We start from the raw sequence: 15,818 nt of genomic DNA, 5'->3' as shown, positions 1-15,818 counted from the left end.
CAATAACTGTAAACTAAATAATTCAGATTATAAGTTTCGGTTACACTCACTGGGAATCCTGTGCTTCTTGAGTCCAGCATCACCAGTGGTAGAAAAAGGATCAGAGAAATGGTAGATGCTATAATAGGATTGTAGAAGCTAGGAATTTTTCCCTCTAAATTTATAGAGGGAATACAAGAAACCCTTATTCTGGAGTTTTTCTTTATTTGGTTACTGTAATTATTGGTTAATATTATTAAGATTAATTGTAGATTAAGATTGAATAATAAAAGACATTCTTAAAAGCGTTAAATAATTTTAGGACGTTATTAAGGTGATGTCAGAGAGATTCCTTCTGTGTAGATGTTTAGCAGGAGTTGAGATAAATTTCTTTTGGGTACGGTTTGGTTTGGGCATTGCCAGAAGGTTGCGAGAGGATCCAGATGCCATTGCCGCATACCTTCCCCTCACCACCACCTTGTCATCACGAATGAAGTCAGAGGAATTTGGGGAGTGGGGTTTTAGAAGAAAGTATATGGTCGTGTGAGCTCTAGCCCTACTCCCTTCTGTGTCCCTTTAGTTTTCAGTGCCAATACAAAGAAATCCCGCTCTAAACTATGCTCTTTTACAGCGCTTATACTGGATCGATGCTGACTTGTGACCCATTTGAGTAGGATTTTCACTAGAGTTCAGACTACGCTACACTGCAAAGTGATTGTTGCCAGGATAACTAAATTCACACACAGAGTTTTAAGAGGAAAAGGATATCCCTTTTTCTTTTTGCTACCAATTTGAAGAGTTGAAGTTAATGGTTTTGGGGAAGGATGTGTTAAAATACTTCGATACTCAGGGGCTGGCCCGGTGGTGCAGCGGTTAGGTTCGCATGTTCCGCTTCTCGGCGGCACGGGGTTCACTAGTTGGGGTTTTGGGTGTGGACATGGCACCGCTTGGCACACCATGCTGTGGTAGGCATCCCAGGTATAAGGTAGACGAAGATGGGCACGGATGTTAACTCAGGGCCAGGCTTAGGGCCAGGCTTCCTCAGCAAAAAGGGGAGGACTGGCAGTAGTTAGCTCAGGGCTAATCTTCCTAAAAAATAATTAATTAATTAATTTAATTAAATAATAAAATACTTTGATACTCAAAAATAATAGTGAAAAAATTGTCATGTTTGTTAAAATGGATATTACAAGTGAATCTTTAAAGACTCTTTAGAGTCATAGTAAATTCCCCTTTTGATTCTCATTGTATATTATTTTCTTTTTAAATTGCCTTGTAATTATTTTATGAACCCCTCTCTCTTGGATTTTCTCTTTTTTAGTAAAATGGCAAAACTGGAGGAACTGGAAGAAATTGATATCAGTGGGAATAAACTGAAAGCCATCCCAACAACTATCATGAATTGCAGGCGCATGCACACCGTGATCGCTCACTCCAACTGCATTGAGGTCTTTCCTGAAGTTATGCAGCTCCCGGAGATCAAGGTATGTGGTTTGAGTCCATAAACTCCAAGCTTCAAGTCAGCAGAGAGAATTGTTTTCTCTAATTCGTCAATTCAGGATGTTTGCAACTTTGTTGGGTTTCCACAGAAGGTAGACTCTTCATCCTTCCTAACCACTGGCCACACTGTTGAGTCCGGAGAGGAAAAAAAAGCAGTAAACAAAAAGTGCTGGACTAGGAGTTGGGCTCTGTCCCTAACTAGCTGTATGACTTGAAGCTGGACATATAGCCACCTGACTGTTTCCCATCTCACAATACTTGTCCTTCTTACTTCCAGGGTGGTTATGAGGCTCAAAGACTGAATCAGGTGTGACAGCAGTTTGAAAAAGTTAACAGTACCACTGCCCACCCCTCCCCGCCAATTCCCCTGATTAAATAGCATCTTACCACCACAGGACCCAATTATCAGTCGTAAAATGCTTATGGAGATATAGCATCATTACTGTCACCAGACATTCATTTCAATTGAATGAAACTGGCAGAACAGATATTAGTCCCGTTTGATAGGTGAGGAAACTGAGGTGCTAAAAAATGAAGGGATTTGTGTAAATGAAGCCCATAAATTGGTGGCAGAGACAGTCTGCAATTCCTGACTCCTGACTCACGGTGAACTCATGGGATGAAACCAGCTCACTACAATGAAAACCATCTAGCAACTTTTTAGTCATGGTGGTTTTTTTGGTGCAAAAGGAAGAAGTTCTTGGGGCCTGCCCAGAGGCATAGCAGTTAAGTTCACGCACTCTGCTTCAGCAGCCCAAGGTTTACCAGTTCAGATCCCGGGCACGGACCTGTGCACTACTTATCAAGCCATGCTGTGGCAGTTGTCCCACATATAAATAGTGGGAGATGGGCATGGATGCTAGCTCAGGGCCAATCTTCCTCAGCAAAAAAGAGGAGGATTGGCAGCAGATGTTAACTCAGGGCTAATCTTCCTTAAAAAAAAGAAAGTTCTTTATATATAATGTAGTTTTTCATTTGCATCTTAGCATTTCTGATTATCAGTTTTTAATGAAAAATAACTTAGTGGTTATAGATTTGGAGCATATTCTAATATCCTAAAAAGGAACAAGTCATCCTACTTGGTCATTTTTCACTTTTCAGGTACTTTCTGGTATAAACTTTATGTATCAGATTAAAAAATTATAGAAACATTTGAAGACCCTTTAAATAGCATGCATAATTTTTCATCACAGCAGTTTTTATTAATTCATATGGTTGATGCGTGTACAAGCCATTTATAAGTGTGTTTGTGTGTGTGTGTGCGCCTTAAGCCATGAAATACTTTACTTTGAGTGCATTACCGTCTGATACATCACCGTGGCATTTTAGAACATTTACTTTAAATTAGCAGAAACATTTTGCTTTTACTTTCTATGTAGTACCTTCCACAGTGGTCAAGAGGCAGGACTCTGAAGGGAGACAGACCTAGAGGTGGATCCTGGCTAAAATTGCTGAATTGCCCAGTTTCCTCATATGTAAAAGGAGAGAAAGGATAAAGAGCGCTTCCTTTACAGTCCTGCAGTGAGGCTGAAATGAAATAATACATCTAAAGCTTTTGAAATCGGAGAACTCCATAAGTGTTAGCTATAATTAATACAAGTCCTAGATATGGTTCAGCTGTGATGTCGATTATATGGAGCAACTGTTTTGGCTGGTGATCAACAAAATCCAGGCAATTTCTTAAGCAAATCTTTGCCTCCAGCACAGGAATGATGTTGGCAGCTAAGCTTTCCAGGGGGCTCCTCCTCTGCCCATGACCGGACAAGGGGGCTGTGCTGTGGGATCTTTCACAGGAGTTTGTTAAGCTGGTCTCTGTGCACCATGCACAATGCTACGCCAGCACAGGGAGAGAGGAGTCTCAACGTTAACCTCCCATTCGCTCATTTTGCTTTCTGTACCTGTCTTTTAATGTTATATAACTCTTAGTTGTAGATTGGTGTGTTGGGTTTTTTTTTAAGTCTCTAATTTAAAACGCAGCTACAGATAGATGTTTAAACTTTTCAGGTTTTGACTAGATTTTGCAAAATACGAATCTTACTCTATGAAAACAAATCTTCTCCTAGACCCTTGCTTGGATTCCTGGATTCTAAAATTGGTGCCTTCTATTGTTGTTTAATTCCTTCCCGTCTTGTCTTCTCTCTGTACCCGGCTTTACAGCTCCATTTCAAATTTTACTTCTGGAATTGCTTTTTAAATTGTTTATCCTTCTTTTGTTCTTTGATTTTTTTTTTTTATCCCAGCTGATATGTCATAGCTTTTTCGTTACGTTAACAAATGTCCAGTCTTTCCGATCCAGCTCTTCCATTACCAAATAGATAGAGATTTTGTTGTTGGGGGTTTTTTTTGGAGGAGGTGAGCAATATCAAGTATCTTTATGTACAAAAGTATAAATTTTGCAGCCCTAGGCAGATAGTGTTATTGAAAAAGTAGCAGTTATATCATTTTAGAACTCTAAATTGATATTTTAGTGTTCTTTCTTATGAGACTATTTTAAGTTGCAGTATAAGTACTTATGCACATTTAAACCATCCAGAAGAAAATTCCTATTAAAAATAGTTGCTGCATCTCAAATAATAAAATACCCATGAGAGTCTTCACTGAAAACTGAGCCCTACGGCATGTTTTTAATGTAAAAGAAATAATATTTTTCCTAAGTTGAAATACTTCAGCCTATATTAAAATTTTATTATTGAGCTAATAACACTAGATTATATTCATATTGCTTCTTGAAAATAATTGTAATTGTAAAGTATTTCATAAAGGTATTAAGGTCATTGCAATTATAAAAACCTAGCAGATAACATAATTTAAAGAGAGTTAAGATCCTGGTGTATTTTAACTAGCCAGTTCTCTCCATGCAGTCTCATCTTCTAAGACATTAAAGGAAAGTGCTTATTCACCATTTGTTACCAAAGCTTTAAAACCAGTTATTTAAAAGAGTAAACAGGGCCAGCCCGGTGGCGCAGCGGTTAAGTTCACACGCTCCGCTTCTCCGGGGCTCGGGGTTCGCTGGTTCCGATACCAGGTGCAGACATGGCACCGCTTGGCAAGCTATGCTGTGGCAGGCGTCCCACCTGTAAAGTAGAGGAAGATGGGCATGGATGTTAGCTCAGGGCCAATCTTCCTCAGCAAAAAGAGGAAGATTGGCAGTAGTTAGCTCAGGGCTAATCTTCTTCAAAAAAAGAAAAAAGAGTAAACAAGTCCCCTTACTAAGTTATATATGCTTAAGTGTATTTTTTTAAAAAACTTGAAAAATTAAGCCATTATTCACATACTTCTAAAACAAACTATAGGCACCCTCTAATCATGGATAAAATTTAGAGCTGGTCTCTTTTCATTTTGGTACGTTCAATGAGGTCTGTTAAAGTGATCATTGGGCATCAACTTCTGTACTTGGGCAGGAAGGTCATATAAGTTGTTAGTAGGAAAAAATTATATCTTTCAGAGTTTTCTGGTGAGCCCAAGAGGACCCAAAGTCATAGTACTTTTGTTCCTTGGTATTATTGTCTTCACCTTTGTTTAGCACTTTCAAATTAATCCAGACCCCTACCACCAGTCCAGTATTCCTGGAGCAGGTCATATTTTGTTCTGGTTGTAAGATAGACAGTCTTCCTTGTGGATGTCGATCAGCTCTCACCTAGAAAGGAAGACATGATCCCAGAGTCACCACATAAGCCAGACTGGGCTTGCTGGTCCTGGGCCGAAGTCTGCACTTAGGCTACTAGTGGCTGATGAACCCAAAAAGTAAAGGTGGCCATGGATATGGCACTCAGTTCCCCTTACTCAGAGAACCTTCTAAGGAACCACACAATAGTCATATCAATAATGTAGGAGTTTTGCAACAAAACCCAAGCTTTTAGTTGAGTAACTTCTAATTGACTTATTCTAACCTTTTCTGAAGTATGGTTTAGGCGGGTGAAATAAATGTTTGACAAATATGGTGAATGAAGTCAGTAATTTAAACACCCTGTCAGCAACTTTTTTGTCAAATTTTTTGTGTTCTGTGGTGTCTTGATTCTAACTACTGGGTGAACAGCATCTTTTAAAGTATTTAACTTCTCTTCAGAAGATTATTTTCACATTTGTCCTATCCAGTAATAAACTATGTGGATAAGTTGAGTGAACTCATCTCTAGGATCTGTGTTATTTTCACTGGGAAATGGTGTATGAAGTATTTTTAATATGCCACACTTTCGAGAACAATGGCTACAGGAAGTTGAATATCCTTTGGAATCAAGCCCTGTTTCTAAAGTGAGATGAGAGAGAGAGAGAACAGCTCAGTCATAAAGACACACAGAAATGGGGAAATCTCGGGGTCAGAATGGATGAAAGAAAAGAGATTAATTCTTTGGAAAGTAGGATAAAGGAAGTGAAAACAGAGCAGAGACCAGTTAGGTGTCATTTGGGTGGAGTAGTTGACCTAGTAGACTTAGAAGGTCATCTAGGCGTCTGTACCACATATCCAAAACCAGAAACCAGGAGCAGTCATTGTTATGATTCTGGAATCTAAGTAAAAGTTCCTGGGGAAGTTTTCTGATAGTTTAGGAATCTGGTGTCCACTCCTCTTTGGGACAGGGTTCCATACAAGGGCTAAGGAAAGAAGAATGAGGCAGTGTCTACCAGGAGGTGGCCATTAAAGCCACTTTTCTCCCTGCCTCTCTAGCAATGGACTAGTAGGAAGCTAGGACTTCATGCTCTCTCTCTTTCAAAATTGATATACTGAATTAACTCAGAATACTTTGGTTTTTTAACTCTAGTTTAAAAAATTATTTCAGCAGATCTTTTTAGCTTCGGAGCCATATCCTCGCCAACAAAATTATGCATGCGTTTTATGAAGTGGGTTATGTATCCATACAGGTAAATGACTGGTCCTCTGGGAGCTCATGCATATTTAAAGTCTGTTTAGAGATGCTCCTGGAGAAAGGAGTACTTGTGACCATGAGCCCACAAAGGACTAGGCTGTGAAGTGGTCACCGTCGTGCTCTTCAAACTCTTCTGTCCCTAAGGGTAAAGAGAAGTGAGCTCATACTCCCCGACATCTGGGATACCACCTGGAATCACCGGCAAACTTCTTTGAAGCTCCTTTTCAACTAAAATTACATGCTAATTTTGTGTTCTACTTTTTACCATTTTTGTTAGTTTTAAGGTAAAAATAAAAACTCATCCTCTCAATAATCTTTGAGTAAAACTGAAGCCCCCGGAAGCGTGGGCCAGGTGCGCTGTGACTTTGTCCCCCCCAGTGGTACACATAACCCGTTTTAGGAAGTGATGATGTAAAGGAATTGCTCAGTTTATATAGGGTACATTTTCTTAAAGTCAAATTTTGCAAATAATGTAGTTTTAGTGTTTAAGAGAATTCACTGTTTGGAGGAATAGAATACAATTTGGTGAAATGAGGATTTTTTAGAAGAAATTTTTACCCTGATTGTCATTTTTATCAAATTGTTTTATCAAAGCCAATAAGGTTTCCTAAATGTGAAATCCAGTTGAGAAAAATCACAGATAGTGTATGTAAATTTAAAAGGAAGGCTTTATACAAGATTAAAGGTCTCCTTTTACAACTGCCTGAAAGGTGGAGAGGTTTAAACAGTATACATTTCTAAATAATTATAGACAAATATGATTTTATATAAAAAATAGAACTTTGGCTTTGAGGTCTGTGTTTGAGGTAGAAGGTTCAGACTAGCTCACTTAGTTAATAAATTTACTTAGATGTATGAACCTCCTACAATAATGATCACAGCCTTTTACAACATTAGGATTATATAGTAGTTTAAGTGTTATAAGAGAATTTGACTAGAAGTTAGATAATGAGAAATAATACATATGTGTATATTTATTTTACTAAGAAGTTAAAATATTCTGGTTCCTATATAACTATAAGAGAGGGAAGAGGTAGTACAGATTACTTCCACATGACACATAATCTTTAGTTCTCCATTTAGTCTCTACCTGCCTCTCTACCCCCATCTTCTGCTCTTAGGCCCATCCGTCTCCAGCCACACCAACCACTCATGGTTTGTTCCTGATGCGCCATGCATTGTTCTCATCTCCTGCCTGGTGCACATGCTGTTAGCTCTCCCTAGGTGGCCTCCTGTTCTTATCTGCCTTGTTATCTTTAACTTTGATTCTTTACAAAAATCCCCTCCTGGAAAGCCTTCTCTGAGGTCTTAGTAGGTGCCCCTTTGCCGGCACAACTGTGCACACTTGGATGTGTTGTTGATCACAGCAGCTGGAGTTAGTACTGTTTATTTCCCCTTCTAGTCTGGGAGTTCTTCCTGGTGAGGACTGTGTCTGCCATCTCTGTAGATCCCTAATATCTGGCTTACTATCTGCCACTTTATAGGTATTAAATAAGTGTTCTTTTGAATGAATACTTGGATTTATTTGCTTCTTATGGATTCAAAATTAAAATGAGTGACTCTATTCAGTGGGGGAAGCATGTTAGACCTCACCAGCTTTTACCTTGTGAGGGCAAGGAAATGTGAAAGGTGATTGGGAGCCCCGTTTTTGGAACTGTCAGAGCTGTTGGGAGCACAATTGAGATGGTGGACTAGCTGTGGTCAGGAGAAGGATGGAGCACAGGGTTGCGGGATCTCAGAGCTAGCAGGTTGGGTTGCTATTTCAGGGCAGTACAGGCAAGTATTTGGCAGATAATATATAACACACTGCTATGAAAGTTGATATGCCCATTAGTAATGTTTTCTGAGGAAAACATCATAATAAAGATATTGGAGCTTTACTTAAACTATATATGTGATTGAATTTCTTTTTCTTTAAGATACACTGACTATTTTTCTATGCTCTTATCTAAATTTATTGACAGTGTTTCCCTCTAAATCATGAGTTCCTTCTCAACTATGAGTTATCTCACTTTTTCTGAGGTTTGGATAATTCTGTTTTGAGTATTCTTACCAGAATTGTGAATATAGCAAAGTAATTTTTCTTTGCTATATCCTAGAATGGGCCTGAAAGAGGGAAAGGTAACTTTTCTGTTAGTCATGTTATAGCCAGATTTGACATTCTATTTAACAATGTATTTTCAACAGAATTTTAATGCATTAAAACAGAGATACATATCTGAAACAATATAGAGAGAATATGTTGGTACTGTTTTTTTCTCCAGTCTCACCCCAAAATTTTCTGTTTTCTTAGTGGTGGATATTACAATTTTTCAGCCAACAAGTGTTGAGGACTATTAAAAGGGTAGGAAATAATACTTACAAGTAGAGCAAATCTATGTTAACGCCAGTAACTTGGCACCAAGTACCAACATCCTATAATTTTTATGAACAAACCTCCTTTGATGTGCAGATCTATAAAAGCGTGTTTCTCTGTTTATCTACCATTAAAGAAAATAGTTGCCTTCTCATGCAGAAATAAACAATCACATTTAAGACGTATCAGAATTAGATTGCAATGCTACTTACTCTAGACTGGATTTAACCTACGCATATGTATCTCAGTTCTCATCCTAGCAGATTTAATTACTGAAAGACCTTCTTGTAAGATGCCTTCATTTATTCATTCAACAAATAATTGTCTACCAAGTGCTAGGCAATTGGTTTGTTGTTTGTTCATACTTTCAATGAAAACGTTTGTTGAGCATCTACTCCTTGCAATGCACTGCACTTAGGATATAGGACGAGAAGAAGCAATCCCTTTCTCCAGGAGGCCATAATCGAGTGGAAGAAATAAATAAGCAGGTATTTATAACAAGGGATATCTAATTGAAACAGGAGTTGGCATTGAATTGAGTCTTAAAAGAATAAGGCAGATTTTACCAGGTAAAAGGCAAGGATAGCTTGAAGAGTGCCAGTCACAGAGAATAATATGTGCAAAGGCACAGACAAATGAGAACATGACACATGCAGGAACTAGAATTAACTTTGACATAGCTGAATACAGAGTGTGAGGAAGCAGGTGGTGAAAGGTGGGGACGAAGGGCCTTATTTGACCTATCAAGGAGTTTGGTGGCAGATTGAAGGGCAGTGGGGAGCTACTGAAAGACTGAAGCTGGAGTTTGACCGGATGAAATAAACCACAGCAGAAAATCACCCTGTGACAGCATTGTGGGGAGTGGATCAGAGGGAAGAGAGACTGAAAGCAAAGTTAAGATGCAGTGTAGTCCTCCAGGGGAAATATGATGTTGTTCGGAACAGGATAACGAAACTAGATGGAAGGGAAGTGGCTGCTGCAGCGAATTAAAGACATGGTGACTAAATGGGCCTGGGTGGGCCTAGTGCATAAGCACCACCTCTAAGAAGATCTGCATGGCATAACATCACCAGCATTATCTTTCTAAGTAGCTACCCTACCGAACTCATTTTATAATTTGGTAATTTAAGGAATAAAGAATATTACATCTGCGGAACTCTGAAAGTTTAAATCTTTAGGTAACATTAAAAAACATTACTAGCCGGTTTCATAAAATTCGGTAGTGTTCTAAAATGTCTTTAATCTTTCCCTATAATGCATGCTGTGACCTCTGAATTTGTTTCTGTCAACTACTTATGCTCTAAGTTAGCCGCACTGTCAGTCCTTAAGCTCATAGTTTCATCATTACCTAGTAGATGGTTTTTAGTCCAGTTGTTGTCTTATCCGTGCTGATGTATGTGACAGAGTAGCCCAGTATTCAACTATGTTATCACTTTTTCATTAAAGTCCAGTTGACTATTCATGCAACCATTATTTATAGTTGGAAAAACAAAACAAAAGGAAGATGACCATTTCACAATTATTACTGTTTAGGTTAAGTGAATTATTGCACTTCTACTCAAAGTATTAAGGTTATTAAAGATGATGAAAGTGAAGATATAGAATAAGTAAAATGTAATGAAATTGTACCTACATTTATGATTTAAAAATTATTTTTTTAATAATAATAAGGCTACAAGAAAAAAATAGAATGCTAACTGGTTGTGTTAGGGTGTTAAATTTAAGGGTAAGTTTCCTAAGCCTTTTTGTCCAACTTTTTGTAATGTGGTTATAATGCTCTTATAATAAGTAATTATTTAAAATTGCAATATGATTTTATATCATTGCTACTGTTTGGGAACAAAGGAATGAAACAGTTTGTGTGGAAAGATTGTATTATTTGAAGTCAGTTGAGAATATATTTCTCCAAAAATAATAGGTGTTCGTTTTACCCAATCTCTACCCCTCCCCAATCCATAAGAGATTTAAATTCTTTCAGAATTTTTCCAAATAAAGATGATTTTATCCACTTTTAAGATTCTGAAATTTTTGGGTACAATTTGCCTTTCAAACCATCTTAGGACTTTTAATAGACTGTTTAGGCATCCTTTAAAAATTACGGCCAGGTCCAGCTCAAGCCAGATAATTGAATGTTTTCCACCCCATTCTGCTGACTTGTGTGTTACACATTCTTTTATCCAGAAAAATCGCCAGTTTCTCTTGTTCTCTCTCGCACGGGGTGAGCCTCCTTCTACCCTGGTTCCCTGCTCCCATAGCGGAAGTGCAGCCCCACATTTTAGGATTTATCTTGTTTAAGCCTTACATTGGTTTTGTGAGAAAGGAGGTATTATTCCCATTCACAGATAACACAGAATTTTTGTTCTAATTAATATGCTGACCCTTTTTGTGTGGGTTTCCCAGGTGAGACTAGGCAGGAGCTATTGCAGAGGCCAGGTATTGGAGCCTGGAGGGCAGGATCCGTGTTCGACTCATGCCTTTTTCTTTTGGATATAATAGGCACACCCCCCGCTAGTCTTTTACCAATTTCTTATTTAGCTTCTTTTGAATTATCTTCTGATTTTGAATGTTTGTTCCATTTTGACGTTGTGATTATGACCTCATGGCCACAACAGATGCTTATCCTTAAGATTTTTCAGTTAATTTTTAAATGCAGAGATAAACAAAAGGATAAAGATATAAATAAAGACAGTAAGGAGCATGTATTTCTGTGTTATTCAAAGAAAGTAAAAATTTTAACTGCGTTTAGCAAAATCTGTTTTAAATGTTTATGGCAGAGTAGCAGACAAACTTATTTTTCTGCATTTGGCCGGCATAGTATAGTGAATGGTCAGATTGATTCTCTGCAACGAGCAGGGGCATAGAACCACCTGAACAACTTCTCCAGGCCGTCTCTTCTTGTTTCCACTTGCTGCTTTAGTGCGTGGACCTGAGCTGTAATGAACTAAGCGAAGTCACTTTACCAGAAAACTTGCCCTCAAAACTGCAAGAACTAGACCTCACTGGAAACCCCCGACTTACCCTCGATCACAAAACCCTGGAACTGCTGAAGTAAGTATTTTGTGAAGCACTGCAGCCCCATCAGTGTTCACCGACAGTGGGATTTATAATCTAGTAAATCCTTACACCAAATACGAAGCATCCATTGACTCAGTAGCTTTATCTACACACATTTGAAGTGAGTGATTTGTGAGTCTGTAGTTCACCAAAATGGAGGGCCAGAAAATTTAATAGTTGGATACTCACATGTCCTTTCAGAAAGTTTCTGAAAAAATATCCAGAAAAAATGAGAATAATAAATACAAAGAGGAAAACGGGATATAAAGACACAGGGAGAGCAACGAACAACCAAGACACAAGCTTACATCTCATTACTAATAACATGGTGTGATGCTTAATGCAAATGTACGAAAGGATTTTGAAAGAGATGCACAGTGTGGAGAAATTAACAGTTTGGGACTAAAATTCAGATTATGTAAACAAAACTCGTATTGTGTAGTAGTTAGAACCTGCCAAGTTCTCTTCCTGTTTCCGGAAGGAGTTCACCAAGGCCGTCTCAGTCTTGGTGTTTGGAGAATTACAGGTTGAAGTTCACTGTGTAAAACATTAAAGGTAGACATTTTTCATTAGCAAAGATGTCTTATAAGAATGTTCATCACAGAACTCTAAATGTGTATCAATAAAACTAAGTAAATTTTGCTCCACAGTTGAATATTATACAGACATTAAAAACAATGATGTAGTTATATTACTAACGTGAAAGCTCTCTACATATGACGTTAAGTGAAAAGAAAGTCTACAAGGAACTTGCATAGTATAATCCCACTTCTTGCAAAATAAGTTTGTGTGCATGTGCACACCTAGAAAATGTCAGAAAGGTTATAAAACAAAATGTTAAAATACTGCTATTCTCTGGATAATAGCATTATTGATGGGCTTTATTTTCTTCTTTAAACTTTTCTGAATTTTCAGAATTTTTTGCAGTATCTCTTAAAGACAGTCTTGGACATTGACACACATTCATCATTGCGTATGCCATCTACACTTAAATCCTGTTGTAATATCTGTTGCTGAAAGTTGCCTTCCATTATCTTAGAAAAAACTAAAAAGGAGTAGAATTTTTAAAAGAAGAGGGGTATTAATGGTCTGTTGATACTATCCTAGGCTTTAGTGCAAACCAAAATTTGAAAATCGCTTAAGGTGATTCCCGGATGGAATTGGCCTGATTAGTGCCTGTTTGTTGACATTTTAAGTACTTAACGAGAATATTGATTTTGATATATAACTGAAGAATACTGCCTAGTCGAGTGTCCTAGGAGGCCACAGGGGACCTAGGCGCTCTCCAGTCTGTCAGCACGTGAAGCCTTGGCCCCGTCCCTCGGTCAGCCCGGATTCGGTTTTCTCTCTGAGATGAGGAGGGCGGCCCACGTACCCTCTCAGGGACTTTGCAGAATTAAGAGTACGTGGATTTGCAAAATGTGTTTCATCTTTATACAGGGAACTTTTGAGTATTTTTACAAATATGATATGAAATTTTGTATTAAAAATTATATCAAAACTTGTTAATAAATGGAAGTAACTGTTTGGAGAAAAATAAAAGTTGAATTCTTGTTGCACACCAAAATAAATTCCAGCTAAATTAAAGAGTTAAATCTATAAGATGAAATAATTTTTTCAAGTAAAAAGAAATCATGTGAATATATTTACAAGCCAGAAAGGACTTTTTAGGCCAAAAAAGGGGAGAAAAAAATCACAAGAAGAGAAATCAATATATATAGATGGGTTTTGATATTTGTTATGTCTGTTTGTATATAAAAATACTTTTTATACATAAAAGTTTTAAATGCCTATTTTAAAAGCTATCAGGAGTAAATCTAAAAGGCAAATGACAAACTAAGAAGAAACATTAGCAAAAAATATGAAAAATAAAAGCATTAATGCTCTTAATAAAAAATGTTTTTATAAAGGCGGTAGGAAAAGTACTCACTCAGCCAGGAAATAAGCGAAGGACATTAACATTTAACAAAAGAAGTATAAATAGTTACCTGAAAAGATCTGTTCAACCTTATTAGTATATCAAGGAAATATCAAATAAGATATTTAAATGAAAACATTTTCTTCCTCAGATTTGGTACTGCTGGAGGACTGCGAACAGATGCAGCTTTTCTTAAGAGCTAGTGGACCTGCGTATCAAGCTTTTAAAAGATGCACATACTTAGACCAATGTTTTCTGTGGCAAAAGTTTATTCTAAAAAACAGTCAGAAATATGGTGTTCATTTTAGGCACAGAGATAGTCATCAAGATATATTTCTAATTATATTTACGATGAATATAAAATGACACAGGAGAATGTTCATGATGTAATTAGAAAAAAGGTGCAAAACCACATATGTAGAATGGCCCCGGAATTACATATACATAAGAGAAAATCTGTTTCTTCAAGCTCTACAGTGAGCATGTGTTGCTGGAGTGGCCTGAGCTGCTACAGTGAAGGACGTGTGTGCTCCCAGATTTAAAAAAAAGTTAGTGACAGACGATGAAATCGTAATGCTCTTATGTCAAAATGTTATCTTCTGTTTAGTTTCCACAAGGTTGTGGCGTCTTAGTAACTGGGAGGAGTTCCCATAGCTAATGTGTTACTTGCGCTCCTGGAGGGCTGGCCTCTTTGTTCTACGGGAGCCAGGATAAGTGCGTATGGTGACTCTTCTGTGTGACTGAGCTCCAGCTCCCAGTCTCTCAGACACGTTTAAAGATGTACAAGAGTCAGCATTCAGGCCACTTCAGACAGCTGCTCAGCCACACTGTATTCAGCTAGGCAGAGAGGGGGAAACTGCTTCTTCACCAGGAAGGATTATGAAAGAGTTTAAGGATTATGTTTTTCTTTAATAGTCAGGCTAGAAAGTGGAGTTATTTCGTTGAAGGCTCTGTGTTCTGTAAAAAGCATAAATGTCTTTAGAAGTGGGCCTTCAGTTTTTCTCTAGAATTCAGAAAGCCTGCCAAGATGTAGTGAGAGCCTTAAGGTATGCCTTAAGAAACCTGTTGCATTGTTTACCATTGTACATGGATAAAATTTGGTACCAGGTCATATGGAAAGCAAATAATGGTGGACTTTCTTTTTTAATGCCCCTCTTTTATTGGTAGGATTGAAAACTTTGAAAAGAGGATATATAGCCCTGCTGTAAAATGAGGTATTAATTTGATTTGGGGGTTTTCTATTGGTACCATCTATGATTTTTATATTTTTCCAGTTTTTAGGGTAAAGAGAAAAGTGAGTGTTTGCTGATAACTGAGAGTAGAAACTGCTTTAACAAAATATTCTTAAATTTCACAGAAATTGCCACCAGCTATTTCTAGAATCAAAGTGTATAATATGAGGTATTGATTTACTTCTTACAGTCAAATGGTTCTTAGGAAGGGTATTTAGTATTTGTTATATTTTGGAATTAATGAATACCGACAGATAATTTAAATTCTTAGATCCATGACAATAGTGTTTAGGTGTTGTTTTAAGTTAAGAGATTACGCATATGCTCTTTCTCTTATTTTAGTAATAGGGGAAAAACTAGTGGCAATTTACAAGTAAGCAGGATTTATTTCACCATGTGGTAGCCAGCCTTTTTAAAAACCTGCTTCACATCTGTGTGACTTCCTGTTTGGGGGTATTGAGTGCTTTCTAGTAGGCTGGTTTATAATAAAACCCATTGGAAAGTTTACCATTTTCATGTTCTGTTTTGGGTCCTGTTGGATCAATTATGGTATTTGGGGGCCGAGGTGAGATAAGGACTTGTCTCCCAGTTAAATATACATAGTTAACGTGCAACTTATTGAAATGCCCGTCACTTACTTTGTAACTTTATGTCGTTTGTCTTAGCGTGGAGAGTTGTGTGAGGAAAGAATTGGAAGCTTCGGGATGGCAAGTCCTCAGTAATATCTGTGAAATGTTTGAGGGGGTGAGGTGGGCAGAAATTGGATTTGAGGATGAATGTTGCAGAATTCTCTCACATCTCCCAAATATAATATAATTGTGGCTTAAGTTTCGTTCTTTTCAAATCTGGGTTTTCGTGTTCTAAGAATACCCCTAACTTAATAGTTAAGTTTTCTTTTCTCGTGCCAAGGAGAGAGC

At 37.6% G+C, this 15,818-nt stretch overlaps 1 protein-coding gene across 1 annotated transcript in view; it reads left to right on the top strand.

The window, feature by feature from the left end:
* The window catches only part of PHLPP1 (PH domain and leucine rich repeat protein phosphatase 1), a 220,530-nt gene that overhangs the window by 189,093 nt on the left and 15,619 nt on the right, over positions 1-15,818 (top strand). The window contains exons 13-14 of the mRNA XM_046672022.1: positions 1,301-1,463; positions 11,615-11,745. Coding sequence (XP_046527978.1) covers positions 1,301-1,463; positions 11,615-11,745 — 294 coding nt within the window. The remainder of the gene's footprint in view (positions 1-1,300; positions 1,464-11,614; positions 11,746-15,818) is intronic.

The sequence above is a fragment of the Equus quagga genome, chromosome 9, assembly GCF_021613505.1.
Source record: "Equus quagga isolate Etosha38 chromosome 9, UCLA_HA_Equagga_1.0, whole genome shotgun sequence".
In the NCBI taxonomy this organism is placed as follows: Eukaryota; Metazoa; Chordata; class Mammalia; order Perissodactyla; family Equidae; genus Equus; species Equus quagga.
The sequence above is the reverse complement of the archived record's forward strand: the minus strand, read 5'-3'. Positions and strand labels throughout refer to the sequence as shown.